Raw genomic sequence first — 17707 nt, 5'->3', positions numbered from 1 at the left:
CTATCACGGGTATGGTGGCTCATAACATGGCCACTTACCTGGCTTCAGTCCTTGGATATTGCCAGGCCTTGAAAAATTAAACAATTGTCCTTACTATGTTTGACCAACTACCCTAGAGATCTGAAAGTATTTAACTGGGAGGAAGGACTCAGGTGTGTAGGTAGAGATGTGTGAGGGGTCAGAATGGGCTAGGCTGTGTCACTGTTAGCCTCTTGGCCCTGTTTTTCTGTGAGTTAATTCACCACATGGTTTAACAAATGACAAGGGGTATGGGCACAGAAAAAAAATGTGCTTTGACAGTCTCCTTCAATGGGTGCAAGATGTTGCTGCTGACTTAGAAATCAGCAGCCCTGCTCTGCATGAGAACCTTTGCATTTTTTTCCCCCTGCATTTTTCTCTTCACGGTGGTGACACAAACACTTCTGTTGGCTGTGTTGTGAGCTGGTAGAAAAATTACCTGCTTGAAAAAACTAACCCTACAAAAGATTTTTTCATCCGAAGCTGTTTCCTGACCTGGCTCATGAAGCAGCTGTACAAAAGACTGTGTCATTGCAAGGGAGGGAAAGGATAAGGTACAGACATGTGATGGGGAAGGGGCTGTTGCTTTTCACATTGGTGCTGGATCATGCTGGCTTACTGTGTTTGTTTACTGCTCTGTGCCCAGTCAAATCCTCCCCAGACCAGAACTGACTCTGTATTTCAAAAGAACCTGACTTCCTTTTCAAAAAATTCTATTTTCAAACTATATTTTGTTACTCAAAATTCTTAACTGAGACTGCCTAGAAACTTGAAAACCACTTCAAAATTGTATTGTAACCATTCAAACATTATTATATGCTGAGTGTAATTTATACCTAAACCCCAAACAAATTTGAAGAAAAAAAAAAAAAAAAAGAAAAAACCCAACTTTGGTGCCTTTTTAACAATATTTTCTCTTTTCCTTCTCTTCCCATCACCTTTTTGCTTTTATTTCATGTGTTTGGTTGTGGCTATTCCTTACGTTCTCCTCCTCATCCCACCTCTGCCTATCCACATCCACCATTTCATTTCACCTATACATCCTTAGCATGGCAAGGCACTGACCTGATGCATAATCACGTCTTGGCTGATGATGACCAATCAAGTCTAGACTCCTTGGGTCGTCGCAGTAGTCTTTCTCGTTTGGAGCCTTCAGACCTCTCAGAAGACTCTGACTATGACAGTATATGGACAGCCCATAGTTACAGAATGGGGTCTACATCTCGTAAGAGCTGTTGCTCATATATCTCTCACCAGAACTAATGCACTTCTGAGCTTTTTCTTAACAAATGCTTGTTGTATCACAGCCTGCTTTTCTTAGATGTTTTCTTGCTGTTCCTTGTCTCTTTAATGTGATATTTTAACAACTTCTGAGGGAGCTCCTGAAACTTCAGTTATACCTGGTGGAAGGCTCTATTGTCAATTCAATACACATACGAATAAGTCATTCTAAAAAGTGTATATCCTGTTAAGGATGATACTTCTTGAGGGTTTTTTTAACTGACAGATGTTAATTTGTAGCTCTGAATGGTCTTTTTTTTTTTTTTTCTTTTGACTTGGTCAGTGTAGTAGCAGGTCCTTTATTTTCTTTTTTTTTTTCATTTTGGATAAGCACATTTTTATATTTTGTACTGAAACCATACTGGTTTGAGAGCTGAGTGCCAGCTATACGGAAATACCTTAGTGGTAGTGGTTGGATTTTCTACATCATATTAACAAAGTACAAAGCTGGTAGAGTAAGTAAAATGCAGCTTAAAAATAAGCAGTACAAGAGCTGTAAAATCATTCAGATATTCATGTATCTGGCCTATTTGTTTGGAAGAGCATTTGCTAATCCATAAAAAATTCTGGTTTTATACTGCTGTCTTTTGCTCATTGCTTAAAATGTTTATATGAAGGACCTCACTGCTCTTTCCCCACCCCAGTCTGGCAATTGTCATGAAAACCTGGCAGTCCATGCTCATTACATGCAGTGTTTTGGTACTCTCATGTTACCTGTGGTCATACTGTCACTTTACTGTATGCAGTAGTGTGGCAGAAAGCAGGGTTTAGATGTTTACTTGCCTGTTAAAATGCACAACTGTCAACTCTCAATTGACCATTCTTCTTGAAAAGACGAGATGAAAATGGTTCCCCTGATGGAGGCTCCAGTGTTCAGCATCTGAAACTCTAGGTACAACTGTGATCAAATTGGCTTGTTTGAAGTTCTGAATAATAGAATGCTTGGCTTTTGGGTTGAACTGTTTGGAGCATGTCTGTGACAGATTTTATTGTGTCTTGTAACTTCTCTCATAAGTAGGTTTGTTTTCAGCAGCATCTCTTCACTTACAGTTGTGTTGGCTTTTTCAGAGAACTGTGACATGCTGTGCACAGCTGAAGGTCTCAAACCTGTGCCTGGGGCACTGCTGGGGTGAAGTGTGTGTGTGTGTTCTGTCTTGTTGCTAAAGTAATTGGCATCAAAACAAAAATGGCATGTTCTCCAAATCTTTGTAAGCATTAGGGAAAAGTGTGATGAAAGGACAGAAACAGTTCTCAGTTTCTCCAGGGTTCCCAAGTGCAACACCCTTATCCCTTTTCACATAAGCATGTTATCCAGTGTTCAGATACTACTCTGTGAACAAGTTCAGAGTAATCATGACGAAATTTAACTGCAGCCTGAGAACTTGATCACACTGTTTAAAAGATAATCAAAACCTTTCTGCAGGTTACATGATCAGAAAGTTGTAATTGCTAGATGTGCATGATTACAGAAGGTGGTCAGTGTGGAGAAGATGTTTTAAGGCAGTTCACATCTTCAATTTACGTTCAGTCTTGTTTGATCCCCTGCTTTATCCTCTCTCATTGTTGTTGGCATTCTATAATATGACTATCAAAAGCAGTACTGCTTACCAAGGAGAGTTTTCAGGCATACATTTTACTGCTGGTCATATATTAATGTAATGACCAGGAACTTGTGTATGTTGAACCTTTTTCAAATGGAGGAGTCTTGCTTTGAGAAATGAGATAAGTATACGTGCTCCATATCATTTCACAGCACATTTGTAACCCACTTCACTCCCTTCTTCCTTTCAGTCAGTTTTCTTGTTTTGTTTTTTTAACATATATGGAAAGTATGGATTGTTTTTTGCCCTGTTTCTTATGCTGTGGTGTTCTAGTTGAATAATGTTTTCTGCACAGGATAAATGATAATTCTTTTATGTCTGTTTCATGTTATATAGTGTAAATATGAGTTTGTAATACAGTTGTTGCACTTGAACTTTCCTTATCACACAGAAAGTTTTGTTATCCAGATCCGAAGATTTTGACTTTCTATGCACCAAAGCTTTGACAGTTTACCACCATTAATTATTGTAGCATTTAAATCATTAAGTACTATCATAATTAGGATCTCTCATATTGTGTATTCTCATATTAACATCACAGCACATTTAAAATCATTCTATGTCCTCAGTGTTACAGGCTGTAAGCTATTGTGAACTGATCAGGAGTATTAATGCAAAATGCTCTAAACAAACAAACAAAAAAAAGGCAATTGTGGAAATGGTGGTATTCAGTCCAAAGGTTCAGTGTTTCTATTTTTGTGGAACTTTAGTCATGGTAATAACAGTACTTTATGTTTATGCAATTCTGTAAATTGTATGTGTACAGTTACAAATACACTGGAAGGATGGAGAACCTGAATTGGAAGGTAGGTTCAAGCCATTGTCAGGCCCTCTTCTCATGGCTTATGCAGAGTTTCCATAAACTAGTGCTTACCATAAACTGAAGCCAACCAATATTAATTTGGTGTTTTGCGTAATCTTGCCAAAACACAGTAATGTGTATATAGTGAAGTAAAACATAGAAAGAATAATATATATTGTGCACTTCATTGTGAATGGGAGAAGCCATCTTCAGTAGGTGACTGCCTTTGGAAAATGCAAAATGGATGTATATCTGAATGTTTCATTGTACTGTACAGTATGCATATTGTTTGTGGTTGCATATATCAATTAAGTGTTTTGTTTTATATAAAAAGGACATCTGTTATGTACAGTTGAAATAAATTTTGCATTTGCTAGACTGTGACTTTAATATTTAATTATTACACAGGGGGAAAGGACAGCAGAACTTGTAACTTAACACATCCTCTTCTCCCTATGCCTCCTTTCTCTTCCTTCCTTATTCCCAGAGGAATCAAATGCTGACGTGAAAGACCTTTTTTGACATGTGTGTAATCTTTGTTTAATGTAGTTGACATCTACAGGAAATTCAATGTAATGTGACGTATGTATTCTTCTATATCCTCCTTTTTTAAAAAATAATTTCAGAGACATTGCCATCTATAAATTGTTCTTCTGTTGCCTCCCTCTCCTGTTAAACTGATTTTATTTTCCTCCTTTTAGTGGTTTTGTGTGTGTGTGTTTTGTTTTTTTTTTTTTTTTTTGATTGGTATACTGGGCTGAATTATTGGAACAATCTAAAACCTACTTCTGCAGATCCTGTTGCCAGAGAGAAATTTTATGAATATACTAAAGGTGTATATAACCTTATGTGTTTTCATGATTTAATATTACATTTAATATTTTTCTTTTTAAAGCAAGAGTTATCCATAGTGTTTCTACGTAAAAGATGCTCACATGAGTGAATTTAAATAAATCAATAAGCTAATATATGTGCTAAAATGTTTACATCAGAATAAATTTAATAATCACTCCTCTCTATTAAAAGGTCATAACTTTATTTTGCTATGACTGTAGCAGCTCTAGTCCTGCAGCCGTCTGGTTGGAAGTTTTTGTACTGGTTGGTGAAATACAGAAAGTTTAGTGGGGTAGCTCTTTCCAAATGTTGTCTTAGAAATCTCCCATGTCTTCAGATGGTGTATTTGTATTATCAAATTATTCATTCTGTTCTTATATGACTAACACTTACATATGAAGTTATATTTTGGTCCACTTTGTTTCCATTTTACTCATCTAAGCATATTGCTGAAAAATGCCTAAATCAGTCATCTGAGTCATGTGGATTTTTTTTTCCTGTTTGTGTATCTCTATTCGTTTAAAAAAAAAAAGACAAAACAACTTCATGCCCAATCCTTTTTTGTTATTCCCAAGAATTTGCAAATGATGGTGTATCTTATACAGTGAACTAAAGTTTAGCTGATATTTGGATTCTGGTTTGTATTTTCTTTACAAAGACATTAAAGGGTACCCCTTTGATTTTAGCAGATCTGTAGCACAGATTTTTCCGATTTCTAAATCTCAACACAGGCAGAGTCTGGGAGCCACCATTTTTTGGATTCTTTGTATTAGGACCTCATGAAAAATTTATTAAGAAAGAGTAGGTTAATTTGGCAGGTGTGCTCATCCACTTTAGCATCTTTAATATAAAAAATACAGTGAAACACTGAATATTTAAAATGACAAGTAACTTTTTTTTGCCTAACATTTACTTCACTAGGAAATGTACATGTCTGTACATGCCAGTGGTTAATGGTTGATCTAAACAGTTGTGTATATTCACACTTGTTTTTCAGTGGCAAGTCATGCTTCTTTCTTTGAAACTCAAGTAAATTTAATTTCTGAGAGCTTCTTAGCTTGTAAAGTTGGTGAAAAACAGAACTGTATATTTACAAGTACTGTTCCAAATTTTTGACCTTTATCCTTGTCTTGTTCCACTCCTTACCTCTCCTAATCACAGTAAAGGTATGAAGAAGTGAAGAAAACAATAATACTTAAAAGCTGTTCAACAGAGTCTTTGCTCATGGCCTCAGATTATGCTGTGCACTTCTGGAAATTAACCACCATCCCCACACATCTGACTTCCATAGCTTAAATTAGGACACTCATAGTCTTCTATGACTATGAGCCTTCTCCTCCCATTCACCAGCTGGAGGAAGCTGTTCTTGGTTGACTGGGGAGAGCTGGCTTTTAACTTGATGCCCTGAAATTAGCTATTTTAAGCAGGTGACGTGGATACCCACCTCCATTTTACTCTTGGCTTAAATGGTTCCTGGACAGACAAGGTCTTTGAACATAGGCAGAAATTTAATATCCAGTTAAAGTGGAAAGGTTTCTGAATTTCATCCTCCTTTTCTTACTTCCCTCCTGCAAAACTTCTGGATTCCCTTCATATTTGTCTGCTAAGTGATTCAAAACAAAGGACCAACCAGACTGTTTACCAGTACAGCTCTTTCTGAAGCCTGGCTTCTGTCAGGAACCAGGATGGTTCCATATTAAAATAGCATGGTGCCCAGAGAAATTGTGGATGCCTCATCCCTGGAAGTGCTCAAGGCCTGTTTGGATGGGGCTTTGAGCAACCTGGTCTCATGGAAGGTGTCCCTGCCCAAGGCAGGGGGGTTGACTCAGTGTCAACCATTTTGTAAGATGTCAAGCTCCTTTTGGGGCAGAGTGAATAAAAGGCTGAGGTTGTGAGTTAGGATTACAAACAGACATCAATGAGAACCTCTGTGGTATTCAGCCTCTGCTATAGTATCTTCCTGGTTTGGTGTTAGAACGGGCTAAATTTGCTAAACCTATAATTTAGGGTATAGTATTGTCAAAAAGCGTTGTAATTCTTTATTCTCCACTCTAGGAGTGAGAGATACTGATATTGAATAGATCTTTATTTTTTTGGATGGAATTTAATTTATGGAAACTTAGTTGAATCTTGATTGTAGTGGTCAGTTGTTTGCCTTAATTATTCAACAGACTTCTAAACAGTGCGGTCATTCTTCCAAGACCCTAGATTTAACAGTTCTGTGTTGAGAAGTTACAGCAACTTACTTGGCCTTAATATTTGTTTGCTGATCTTGAAGTAATGGTTTGGGTTTGTCAAACATCCTTTCTTGTCCCATCCACCTTCCTTCCCTGAATACCCTCCCCCTGCCAAAAAAAACCCCAAACCAAATGAAACCCTGTTTTGTGTAGCTCGGGGTGTGGAGTGTCCATCTTTAAAAAAATGCAAACCCAAACTAAACCAAAAAACAGCAACAACAACAACAAATCCCTCCACAAAAACTCCCCAACAAACTAACTGACTGGTACCTGTGGTTATGGTGTGTCAAGGTGTATTAGGCAGTTGTTTGAGGTCAATTTAAATATAGTCATTTGGCCTTTTTGACTTGGAATAGTGTCTTGTAATAAAATTTAGTGTGAAACCTGGATGCTTAGGATTGAGGAATAGTAGATATGGCAAACAAAAGTAACTTGATTCTTCCACCCTCTTTCATGAAAATGTGGAGTATGTCTCAAAGGTGTTTAGGATTATCTAAGCTGCTGGAACCTCCTTGACTGTCCTTTCAGTATTGATTCAGTGGGAAGTGCCCACTGTACCGTAACACAACCCCTTTCCGTGTGTCCTAAAGCTGTAGCTTTTGCAGAGGGAAATGGTTACACAGAGGATAAGCATATAGAACCTGATGAAGGCACAAGGTGCAATTTAGGGGATATTGCTGAGTGCCAGTGATGAGATGACTCTGCTTGAAGTTCCTTCCAGATGTATAATTGCAAAAAAAAGCACCTTAAAAAAAAAAAAAGGATAGCTGCTGGCATAAGTGGTGCAGAAAAGCAGTATTTTGAAATAGCTTCCTTTTGCCTTTAGAACTTGACACTTCATCTCTGATGTTACCGTGCACGTACTGATTTGATGACCGGATCCTTTGTGGGAGGGTAGATGTGCTGTGTGTTTGTACCTTTGATACTCAGCAAGTGCTTGTGGGGTTTAGGAAAAAAAAATCTACAATAAAGAAAAACCCACCAAAGCTCAAAAAACCCAAACCACGAGAAAGGAGAAAGTGTGGGGGGTTTTGCCTAAGTACGAACCATAAGAGCAGCGAGAGTTCTGACATACAAGCAAGGGTTTGTATTACCAAAGGTGTTGGAGCAATGAAGGCGAGAGTGAGACTTGTGTTCTGCTGTAGCTGCTGTCCCATGGCACAGGAAGGTCAGTGTTCACAGCAGCAGTTTTGCATTGTGTGTGTTTGTGTAGTGTGAGGTCTCCTTGTATGTATAGTGCTGGTGAGCTGCTTTGTGTGTCTCAGCAGTGTTGTGTGCTGTGCTCTGCTGTACATTCATCAGGATACACTGCTGTAGACATCTGCTTCACATGCATGTGTGTGTATAACTGAACAGCTGGGACATTTGTTGTCAAGCTGTCTCCTCCATGCTATTTGTGCTTTGCAAGGACCCATGTTACCCTGCCCAAGCAGACAGCTGGATGCAGCTCTATAGAAGGAGAAAGATAACGTGTGCTCCATTTGGGTGGAGGGAGTCATGGGTGCGAAACACATGGCAGTTCTCTCCCCCTTGGTCAGTTCTCCCTCCCTTGGCCTGTGCTGGGCTGAGGTGTGCTCCACATCAGTACAGAGACCCAAAATGCAGTGATCTGGTAGCAGCTGCTGCCAACTAATTCCCACAATTCAGTTCTGTTACTTGCAAGGCTAATAAAGCAGAGCAGTAAGCAATTGACTGAAATAAACATAAGAGAGCTTTTAACACTTAGAGTTTGGCAGCACAAACAGGGAAGTGTCCTTGACCTCCCTACAGAGTTTGGATATGTTTGTTTTATAGGTTGCTCCTTCTGGAAAATAGGTGGCAGTGGAAGTGTATTAACTCTTAAAAGATCTCTTCATTCTGTAAGAAGAACTTACAGCTTTCAAGGACGTGATTGTTTCTCAAATCTGCTGTTATCTTTATTCCATATAATATTGACAACCATATACTGATACATTAGATCTTTACTGTAAGCTTAAGGAAACTGTTTTCTTCATTAAAAACATTTGTTATTGTTTGCTAAAATAGTTTAAATAGCTAAACGTGTACAACTAAGGTTGGGTCCAAACATGTACAGATAAGGTAGGGTCCCTACAAGCTCACTGTTCAGAACTCAAGACTGCAGCTGTTTAGGAAGTTAGTATTTTTTAGTGAGTGTGATTTATTCAACTTTTTAATTTGTTTATATTATGTATTTTACTATGAACCATAAAGAAAAGTGCTGTTATCACAAAGCAGCTGTTCAGCAACTAATTTCTCTGGACAGGCATGTGCTCTGTAGTACCAAGTTATCAGTTTGAACTGTATGAGACTTAAGAAATTCCTGATTAATGAAAGTTCACTACAGTGAATTGGTAGGCAGGTATACCTTGTTTGTTAAAACCAATGTCTTAGTTAAAAAATTTAAGAAATGCTTTATCTGCAGTGTTTGAATTCTGTACAAATGCTTAGACACCAATTTATTTACAGACCTTCTTAAAAAAAAAACCCTTGTAATTTGTTGCAGCCTAATTAAATAATCTTTGTAGAATACATACTTTATGTACTTATGGGTGAATGCACATTTCTGGGCTGTAGATTTTTCTAGTCAGAGCTATTTTTTTTATAATCTACATTTTATCTTGATGTCATAAATTGTAATGTGTGGAAAAAGTTCTGAAGATATTGGAATGCTTTGAGTTTTTATCATCAAACCATGCAGTGCTTTTTAAAACATCTATTAAATACAAAGAGTGTATTTCATTTGGTAGGAATGAATTATAGGACTAAAAGGCTATGTGTAAGAGGATTTGCATGTATATGTGTGTGCACACACACAGGTGTGGTGCTTACAGTGTTTTGGCAAAAAGGGTTTTCACTTATTTTTCTTTAATTGCTGTGTCATTTGATACCACTATTCTGCTCCTTACTGACAGAGTGATGGGTTTAGAGCAGAATAGTTTCTTGGTTTTGTATCAATGTGAGATCAGAATCTGTCCTTGAGGCTTAAATCGCTGTTACTTAATCAGAGCTATGTCTTTCTTTCTCAGTCTGCCATGGGGAATTTGCACAGCTTTTACTGATGGTTGAGTAGTGCACTATTCCTTGAACAGTGTAACATCCCCGTCAATGACTCGGGCGTTATGTCAGCAGTGGGATACGAGTGTCAGACAACCTTTTGTTGTTGTAAGGCTGTGATTTCAAAAGTAACAAATGTGTCAGTAACTCGTGTGTAGAGGGAAGGGGGAAATGGAAAGTGGTATAGCTTGGTCATGGGGGTGTATCATGCAGTGAATGAAAGAATAATCTTTGAAATGTCTCAGTGGCATTTGTGAGTTGCTCATTTTTTAATATATTTTTACAACAGGTTCCCGTAAAGAATCAGCTCCTCAAGTCCTGCTTCCAGAAGAAGAAAAAATTATTGTAGAAGAAACTAAAAGTAATGGTCAGACTGTTATAGAAGAGAAGTAAGAAAACGTTTAATGAATGATGAATTAAAGTAGTAAACTTTGCACTCTTCTTCCTCCTCCTGTCTCCCATTATAGTAGGGTCTGTGTGGTATGTTCGTAGTTGGAGCAGAGTTGTTTGGAGTATGCTGCCAGTCCTCTAAGTGCAGTTGGCCTTCATTTAAATGTCTGGTTTCTTTGTATATGCTGTGCAACTTTTTCCACCCGTGCCAAGAAGTGATGTGCTTCACTTACAAATAATTTTTCCAAGTGCTGTCAGATTTCAGTATTAAATTGGTGTCATCCTTCTTGTTAGCGTGTGGTGTCGTTCTACTTTTTGGTAAAGTGTATGTTGGAAATGAAACTACTGTTCTGTTGTAGAAAGCTGTAATACAGAAACCAGCAGAGGTCTCTTAAGTGCTTGAGAGGTGTTTCTTTTCACAGAAGCTGGTAACAAGTCCTTGCCTTAGTGGATATAAATCAGGATTAGACAATGTATTTTTTTAACACAGGTTCGAAATTAGCTGTGGGGTATGGGGTGTTTTCTATTTAATTGCATTTCTTTTTACAGTTTTGTCTAATAATAGATTTAGATGTGTATTTCTGAAAACTGTTGTTACAGATGATCTTCTTTTTTCATTTTAGAAGCCTTGTTGACACAGTATATGCATTAAAGGATGAAGTACAGGAGTTAAGACAGGTTGGTAACTTGCTACATATATAGCAACATGGAGAAGGAAAAGATGGAAGACTTGTTTTAAAACTAAATATGGCTTGCAAGTTCACTTTGACAGTCATGAACTTGAATTTTGGACTAGATCTACTTTCAGAAGTAAAATACCATTTGCTGAAAAGCATTCCCTGTTCTTATCAGTCTTTTGAGAATAGCATTGAGTATTGTTTCTCTGAGGTGAATTACTAAGCTGGTTTTGGATGTTGCAGCTTCTAAAATGGTGGAAGTGTTAAACAAATTCAGTTGTGCTGTATCACCAGCAAAGTAAGCTTACAGTGACTGAGAAATCGTAGTTGCTTGAGAATGCTAATAAAGGTCTAAATAGAACCAGATATTTATAGTTCTAAAATGATACAATCTTACAGTAACCTGAACACCTCTTATCAATCAGTTCTTAAAACCGCTCATTTCCAGACAGGAGTCCTTTTCAGTGCCTATCACATGGCTTTTTTAAAATGAGGGCTTCATGTTAGCTCTGGGTGCTTCTTTGTCACTTGTTCTAAATATTCACCATGAATAAATAAAAATATCTTCTTATCAGGTCATAGCTTGTTTTAACCATGCTAGAGGTGCTGCATGTAGTCTTTGCTTAATGTGTAGGTGAAAAAAAGCATTGGGTTTTCCTCACTCTGCAAGGTGTGAATTTGCTTACCAGTCTGACTCCAGAAGTTGGATAAAATTTCCTGTGTTAATGTAAAAAGGATTTGTATTCAAATTTCTTAAGGTCTAGGGCTATAAATGTGAATTCTTTGCCATCTGTAAGCATGCCCAGTGTTTCTAAGGATGTAATGCATATTCCTTGAAATAGGACAGTTGATGCGTTGCATACTTAAGTTCTGCTGTGTTCAGCATATAAAGAATGAGTATCCCAGGTTAGATGTGAATGTGACAGTCTTTTTAAAAACACAATTCACATAATAAAAGCAGCAATAATAGCCCACTAATACTCCTGTGGCTTCCTGCTTTTGTACAGAGAATAAATGTGCAGCCTCACTGAGGCTCTGCTCAGCTCCATGGCATTTAAACAGAGTGTCACCTTTTCCTGAGCTTCATGCAACAGCTCTCTTTTCTGGAGCCTTTCCAAATAGATGTTCTTCACAATCTTACATCTTCCAAAGCTAAGACATATTAAAGCCTGATTTCATTCTCTTTTATATCAAGAATTCAGGAATCTCATCTTAAAAGCATTCATTGGTTCACTGCTGTGATGCTACTAACCAGAGAAGTGGCAGAAATAATGTCTGAGCTGGCAAGGGCTTTATGGATAAAGGCTCTCTGGGAGTACATAGCATCCTGGTTGATGTAGACACCAGACTGCAAATAGCAGCTTCCATAGGTTATTCGTAGCTGTTGTTCCACAGGCAATGTACTTGAATAGTATGGTCCTGAATTGGCTGACTTAATAACTTAAATCTACGTGAAATAATGAACTTTGCGAGTTTCTCAACAGGCTTGAGGAGGGAATGGAGTTAATGAGGTGACAGACCTCATTAACTTGCTTGTGTGTATAGACAAGAGAACAAGGAGCTGGAGAGCAGTGCCATGGAAAGGGACCTGGGGGTCCTGGTGGATGACAAGCTGAACATGAGTCAGCAGTGCCCTGGCAGCCAGGAGGGCCAACCCTGTCCTGGGGGGCATCAGGCACAGCATCGCCAGCCGGGCAAGGGAGGGGATTGTCCCGCTCTGCTCTGCACTGGGGCGGCCTCACCTCGAGTGCTGGGGGCAGCTTTGGGTGCCACAATATAAAAAAGGTATTGAACGAGTAGAGAGTGTCCAAAGAGGGGCCATGAGGATGGTGAACGGCCTTGAGGGGAAGCCGGCTGAGGTCACTTGGTCTGTTCAGCCTGGAGAAGAGGAGGCTCAGGGGAGACCTCATTGAGATCTTCAACTTCTTGTGACAGGAAGCAGAGGAGCAGGTACCGATCTCTTCTGGTGACCAATGACAGGACTTGAGGAAACAGCATGAAGCTGAGTCAGGGTAGGTTTAGGTGGGATATCAGGAAAAAGGTTTTCACCCAGAGGGTGGTTGGGCACTGGAACAGACTCCCCAGGGAAGTGGTCACAGCACCAAGCCTGTCTGAATTCAGGAAGCATTTGGACAATGCTCTCAGGCACATGGTGTGATTCTTGGAGTGTCCTGTGCAGGGCCAGGAGTTGGACTTAATGATCTTGATGAGTCCCTTCCAATTCAACTCATATTCTATGATTTTATGATCCTATCCTGTTTCTAGAAATGTCTGTAAATGACAGCTAATGGGAGTTCAGTTGGACCCTTGGATTGCAGGCCTGTGTTTGTTAAACACTGTTAGACTTATCTTGGGGCCTTCTTTAAATGTTTTCTTTATCTTCTGGTTCTTTCCCTGCTGTTCCCAGCATCACCTTGACCTGTACAGGATTAAATAGTGTAAGCATTCCTGTGGATTGGTCTGTCACCCTTACAGTCCTGTTGTTCATTTATTTCAATACTGCCTGATGGCACTAAACAGTGAGAACTCACTTTTGAATATACATGTGGAGAGATGGTGTTCCTTGAAATTCAGACTTCTCGTAGACTGCTGGTAGTCATCAGTCTAGTTTAAAATTTAGTCACAGAACGCTTTTCAGAGAACATAATGGTTTTCAGGATATTCCTCTCAACTATTTACATTCCTAATGAAGCAAGTTAATTTGCATTAAGTTTTAAGAAGCTTTTGGGATATTGAAACCAGTTAAAATCACAGGAGGTTCTTACAGGGAATATTTAGTCTGCTTATTGCTCCATTTCCCTTCTCCATTAGCAACAAATATATTCTACTCCTCATTGATCAGATTTGAGCAGAAGAATTCAAGATTAGTGGCCATCTGTTACTAGCACTTTCTGTATAAAGGGCCCCCAAGTACAAATAGGAAGTAGCTCAGTTTCCATTTGGTGGCTTTTGTTGCATTGTGTGAAATAACTGTGTAACTTGTGAAGATTTAATAGAAGCTTTGCTTTTGAACAGCTGCTATCGGTTTTACTGAGAAGAGCCTTCAGAATTTGTAATTGACAGTGTATGTGTAGTCAGATCTGTTAAAAGCTCCCAAAACAAACGTAATATCTCTGTCTCTGTTAAACAGGATAACAAAAAGATGAAGAAATCATTAGAAGAGGAACAAAGAGCTCGCAAGGACTTGGAGAAGCTTGTTAGAAAAGTTCTAAAGAATATGAATGATCCGTCTTGGGATGAAACCAACTTATAACCACTTCTTTTTTTTTTTCCCCTTCTTCTTTCTATTGAAAGACCAGTTGTAAAACTGAGCTGGGAAGCCTTCTGACATTAGTCAGTGTTGCATCAAGAGCACTATAAAACAGGATTTAACTGGATCTAGTGATTTCTTGCTCTGAACATACAGAAAGAGTCAAGCTATTTACTGAAGCAATCTGTACTTTAAACCTGGAGACCGTGGATCCTGAACTCTACTAAACTTAATTTGTTTGCATCCAAATTACCTCATTTTGCAGAAAGTGCAGCACCTGACTAAAAATCCATGTTTTTCAGTGGCTTTTTAATTAAATATATATTTTTCATGTAAATAGCTGTAATTTAGAATGCATATGTGATTGATGTATCAGGGCTGATATGTTGGGGTTTTTTTTCTTGTGTTATTATAATGGTCACAAGTGTTAGAAATGGTGGCAGTACTGTCTTACCTAAGAAAGGTCAGAGTTCTTTGTGGATAATTATGAATTAGTTCCAAATTACCCACTTACCACACATGCAAATTTAAACCCCTATTTTTCCTATTTACCACTATATTTAAATCCTTTACTGTTACCTGTTACTTTAAACAGTTTACAGTTCCTTAAGAACAGTATTAAAATACAGGAGATTGTTTATTGACAGTATAAACAATTTTTAACAAATCTAATGTCCACAATTTACATTCACATACACTTGTTTGGCAGACTAATCTATTGTGCTTTGGCCACCAAAAGACTGATGTACTTGCCTGCTTTTTATGACTGTGATTTTTAGGTGTTTATGTACTACATTTTCTATTGTTGTGCTTAAACATACAGCTGGCTGATAACAGATCATACAGTTTGTTAAAGGAAAAAAATCAATCTAATCCAGAATTTTGTGAATAAATTGTTGCTATTTATATTTTATGGTCACAGCAATTAAATTTTAGCTAACCTTTGTGCATAAGACACATGGGCTAGGCCAAACTTCATTCAGAGCTTTGTTTCTATACCACTATATAAGATTCTCTGTTTGGAGTTCCCATACTGTGGAAGCAGTCATTCCTTTCCCACCCTGTTTTCTTTGCATGTTGCTGATTTCTGTCCTATTGGGATTTAAATGGAAAGAAATGTGGAAGTAAGATTTTTTTAAATTGTACTGTAATTCATAATTTGCACTGCTGACAGATTTTAAAATACATAAAGGAACATTAATTCCCTAGTCTGATAGGTGCAATTACTGCAGTTTCTTGTATTTAAAATAGGAGATGATACGTCCCTGCAAACAATGAGCTTCAGATGGAGCACTTAAAATACTAATCCCATTAGAACTCATCGTTTTCATGGATTTCATCAAACTTTGGATTCGACTCCAGACAGTGCAGCTTTCTGAAGGGTTTGTGTTCAACTGAGTCAGAAGTGCAGGTATAGCACAGACTTGAGTCACACCTTTTGTCATTCTGATTTTCTACTGCTCTTTAACTCCAGCTAAATGTAATGCTCAGACTTGAGCAAAGGTTTGTACAAACTAGTGAGTTGGAGTCAGGATGATTTGGGTTGTAAAAATTGTCATGCACATTTTGAATCTAATGACAAATCTATTTTTAAAGCTATCCACTTTTTTCAGTCAAGAACAGCTTTTTTAAAATAGGAAATTCTGTCAATGATTACATACTTGAGAAACAATTCTGTGGGAATGGATGGTTCATAATCTGAGTAGACATGTTGTTTTAGAAAGCTGAATTTGTAGGTGTCTTGTGTTTCTGCAATTTAAAAATGTTTTCCTTTAATTCTAAGGGAGGAGAAAATGAAAAAGCCTACATTACCAGAGTTATATATATTCACAAAACTTTGAATTTGTTAATTCTTGATACCAAAATCTTTCCTTGATGTTTGCGGTTGCCCAGAAATGTGGACTGACACTATATTTATCTTCGCATTTAGAAAATATTCTTGCTAAAGGCTAAGTGATACCAACCCCTGCAAATGCATACTATCCTGGCCAAGTTTAGACTTGGGAATGCCAATATAATTAGAATTTTGCTAACATTTTCACTTTCTGACATCCAGGGTATTTTCAGAGTGGTTTTTAATTTTCAATTGAGCATATGCGAAAGGACATTCCAGAGGAAGAAGTATGAAAGGAAAACATTAACCTTTGCAGTATTTAGCAAATTTTAACTCAGGAACAACTTCCATCACAACAACTTGTTTTACATTATATTGTAAAGAGTGGTGTTGCTATGTAAATCTGCTGACTCTTAGTAACTGTGATATTATAATTTCTGACAGTACCCCTATACTGACATCTTATGAACATGCCTTAAACACTGAATGATGAAGCAGTTGTTAAATATGACCAGGACTTAGGGACTGATTTTATTCAAGGTGGATTGGAAGGACTAATTCTTACACACACACACACAAAAAAGGAGGCAAAAAAGAAATCTGACCTAATGTTATAGATAGCTTTTGTCTCTAGTGCAGAGAGCAGCTTCCGGCTTTTGGGAACCAAGGAGTACCTGAACTTTTCTTCATTGACAATTTGTTATAGTGTATATAGATTGTAAATGTCACCATGGACCTTCTGAATTGTTGGAAACTTTATATAAGCATGGATAAATGGGGCACTGTTTATTTAACCTATTAAAGGGTTGTTTGTTTGCTCTCATCATTTAGGGATGAGGAGATGAAGCCATTTCTTATCCTATAGATGTGAAGCACTTTCAGTTCTGACCTGTCCAAAATGTAGCATAACATTTCTCTGTACTTACTGATGTATGTGTGTTTGTCTCACCCTGTCATGACATCTTAAAGATTGAGTAACTGACTGCTTTTGTATAAACCTTCTTAATGCAAATCATTTAGGGAATTTAGAGTATCCTGTTCACAGTGTCTGTGGAGAACTCTAGTTTAGATGTCACAATAATATCCTGGTATCCACTACTAAAGCGTTTATGCTACATTGTAATTAAACCATGAATTTTTCCCCCACCCTATGAAGTGTTACATTTCATCTAATATGTGGGCTATGAGATAAAGAAGGGAAATTGCTTTAATTTTTTTGCCTTTCATACAAATAACCACGTCTCCAATATAGTAGCTGCTATACTATCTTGAAAGAGCTTTTTCATGGTCTTTTATAAATAGTAAATTGATGCCTGGAAAACAAAACAATGCAAGGGTTGTTTAGAGGGATGAGAAGGAGGATCTTAACTGTCTTGCATTGAGAAATGTTCACTTTCATTGGCAACCTGACCTGCTCAGGTAATGTAAGAAATGGAGGAGATCAAAGACAGAAAATAGTGAAAGGAAAAAAAGCAAGAAACTATTACAGCTGGTGATGGGGTCAGTGGCTCTGACCCAGGAAGAGGTGATCAGTCCGGGGAGATGGTCAGGGCAGGCGCTGGGCATACCCCACAAGAAACACTAGAAACTGCATCAATTGAGTAAAATATGTCTACATTCATGATTTATCTGAATAGACAGAAATTTGTGATGTGTGTCATAGAGACTTTTTGTGGTTGGTGCTGCCTGAGATAGGGGAGAGGGGTGATTCTTATGGTAGCAGAATTGT

The 17707-nt window shown here is 37.9% G+C and overlaps 1 protein-coding gene across 5 annotated transcripts in view; it reads left to right on the top strand.

The window, feature by feature from the left end:
* The window catches only part of ARHGEF7 (Rho guanine nucleotide exchange factor 7), a 117829-nt gene extending 100700 nt beyond the window's left edge, over positions 1 to 17129 (top strand). For 3 of the 5 annotated variants that reach the window (XM_048328073.1, XM_048328100.1, XM_048328091.1), the window contains 4 exons: positions 1067 to 1243; positions 10117 to 10216; positions 10841 to 10895; positions 14025 to 17129. In XM_048328073.1, coding sequence (XP_048184030.1) covers positions 1067 to 1243; positions 10117 to 10216; positions 10841 to 10895; positions 14025 to 14147 — 455 coding nt within the window. In that variant the 3' untranslated portion in view covers positions 14148 to 17129. Of the gene's footprint in view, positions 1 to 1066; positions 10217 to 10840; positions 10896 to 14024 lie in introns of those variants that run through there. The other 2 variants (XM_048328081.1, XM_048328107.1) reach the window with 2 other exon arrangements.
* Positions 17130 to 17707: the final 578 nt, after the last annotated feature.

This window comes from Corvus hawaiiensis, chromosome 2 (genome assembly GCF_020740725.1).
Source record: "Corvus hawaiiensis isolate bCorHaw1 chromosome 2, bCorHaw1.pri.cur, whole genome shotgun sequence".
Taxonomy (NCBI): Eukaryota; Metazoa; Chordata; class Aves; order Passeriformes; family Corvidae; genus Corvus; species Corvus hawaiiensis.
The sequence above is the reverse complement of the archived record's forward strand: the minus strand, read 5'-3'. Positions and strand labels throughout refer to the sequence as shown.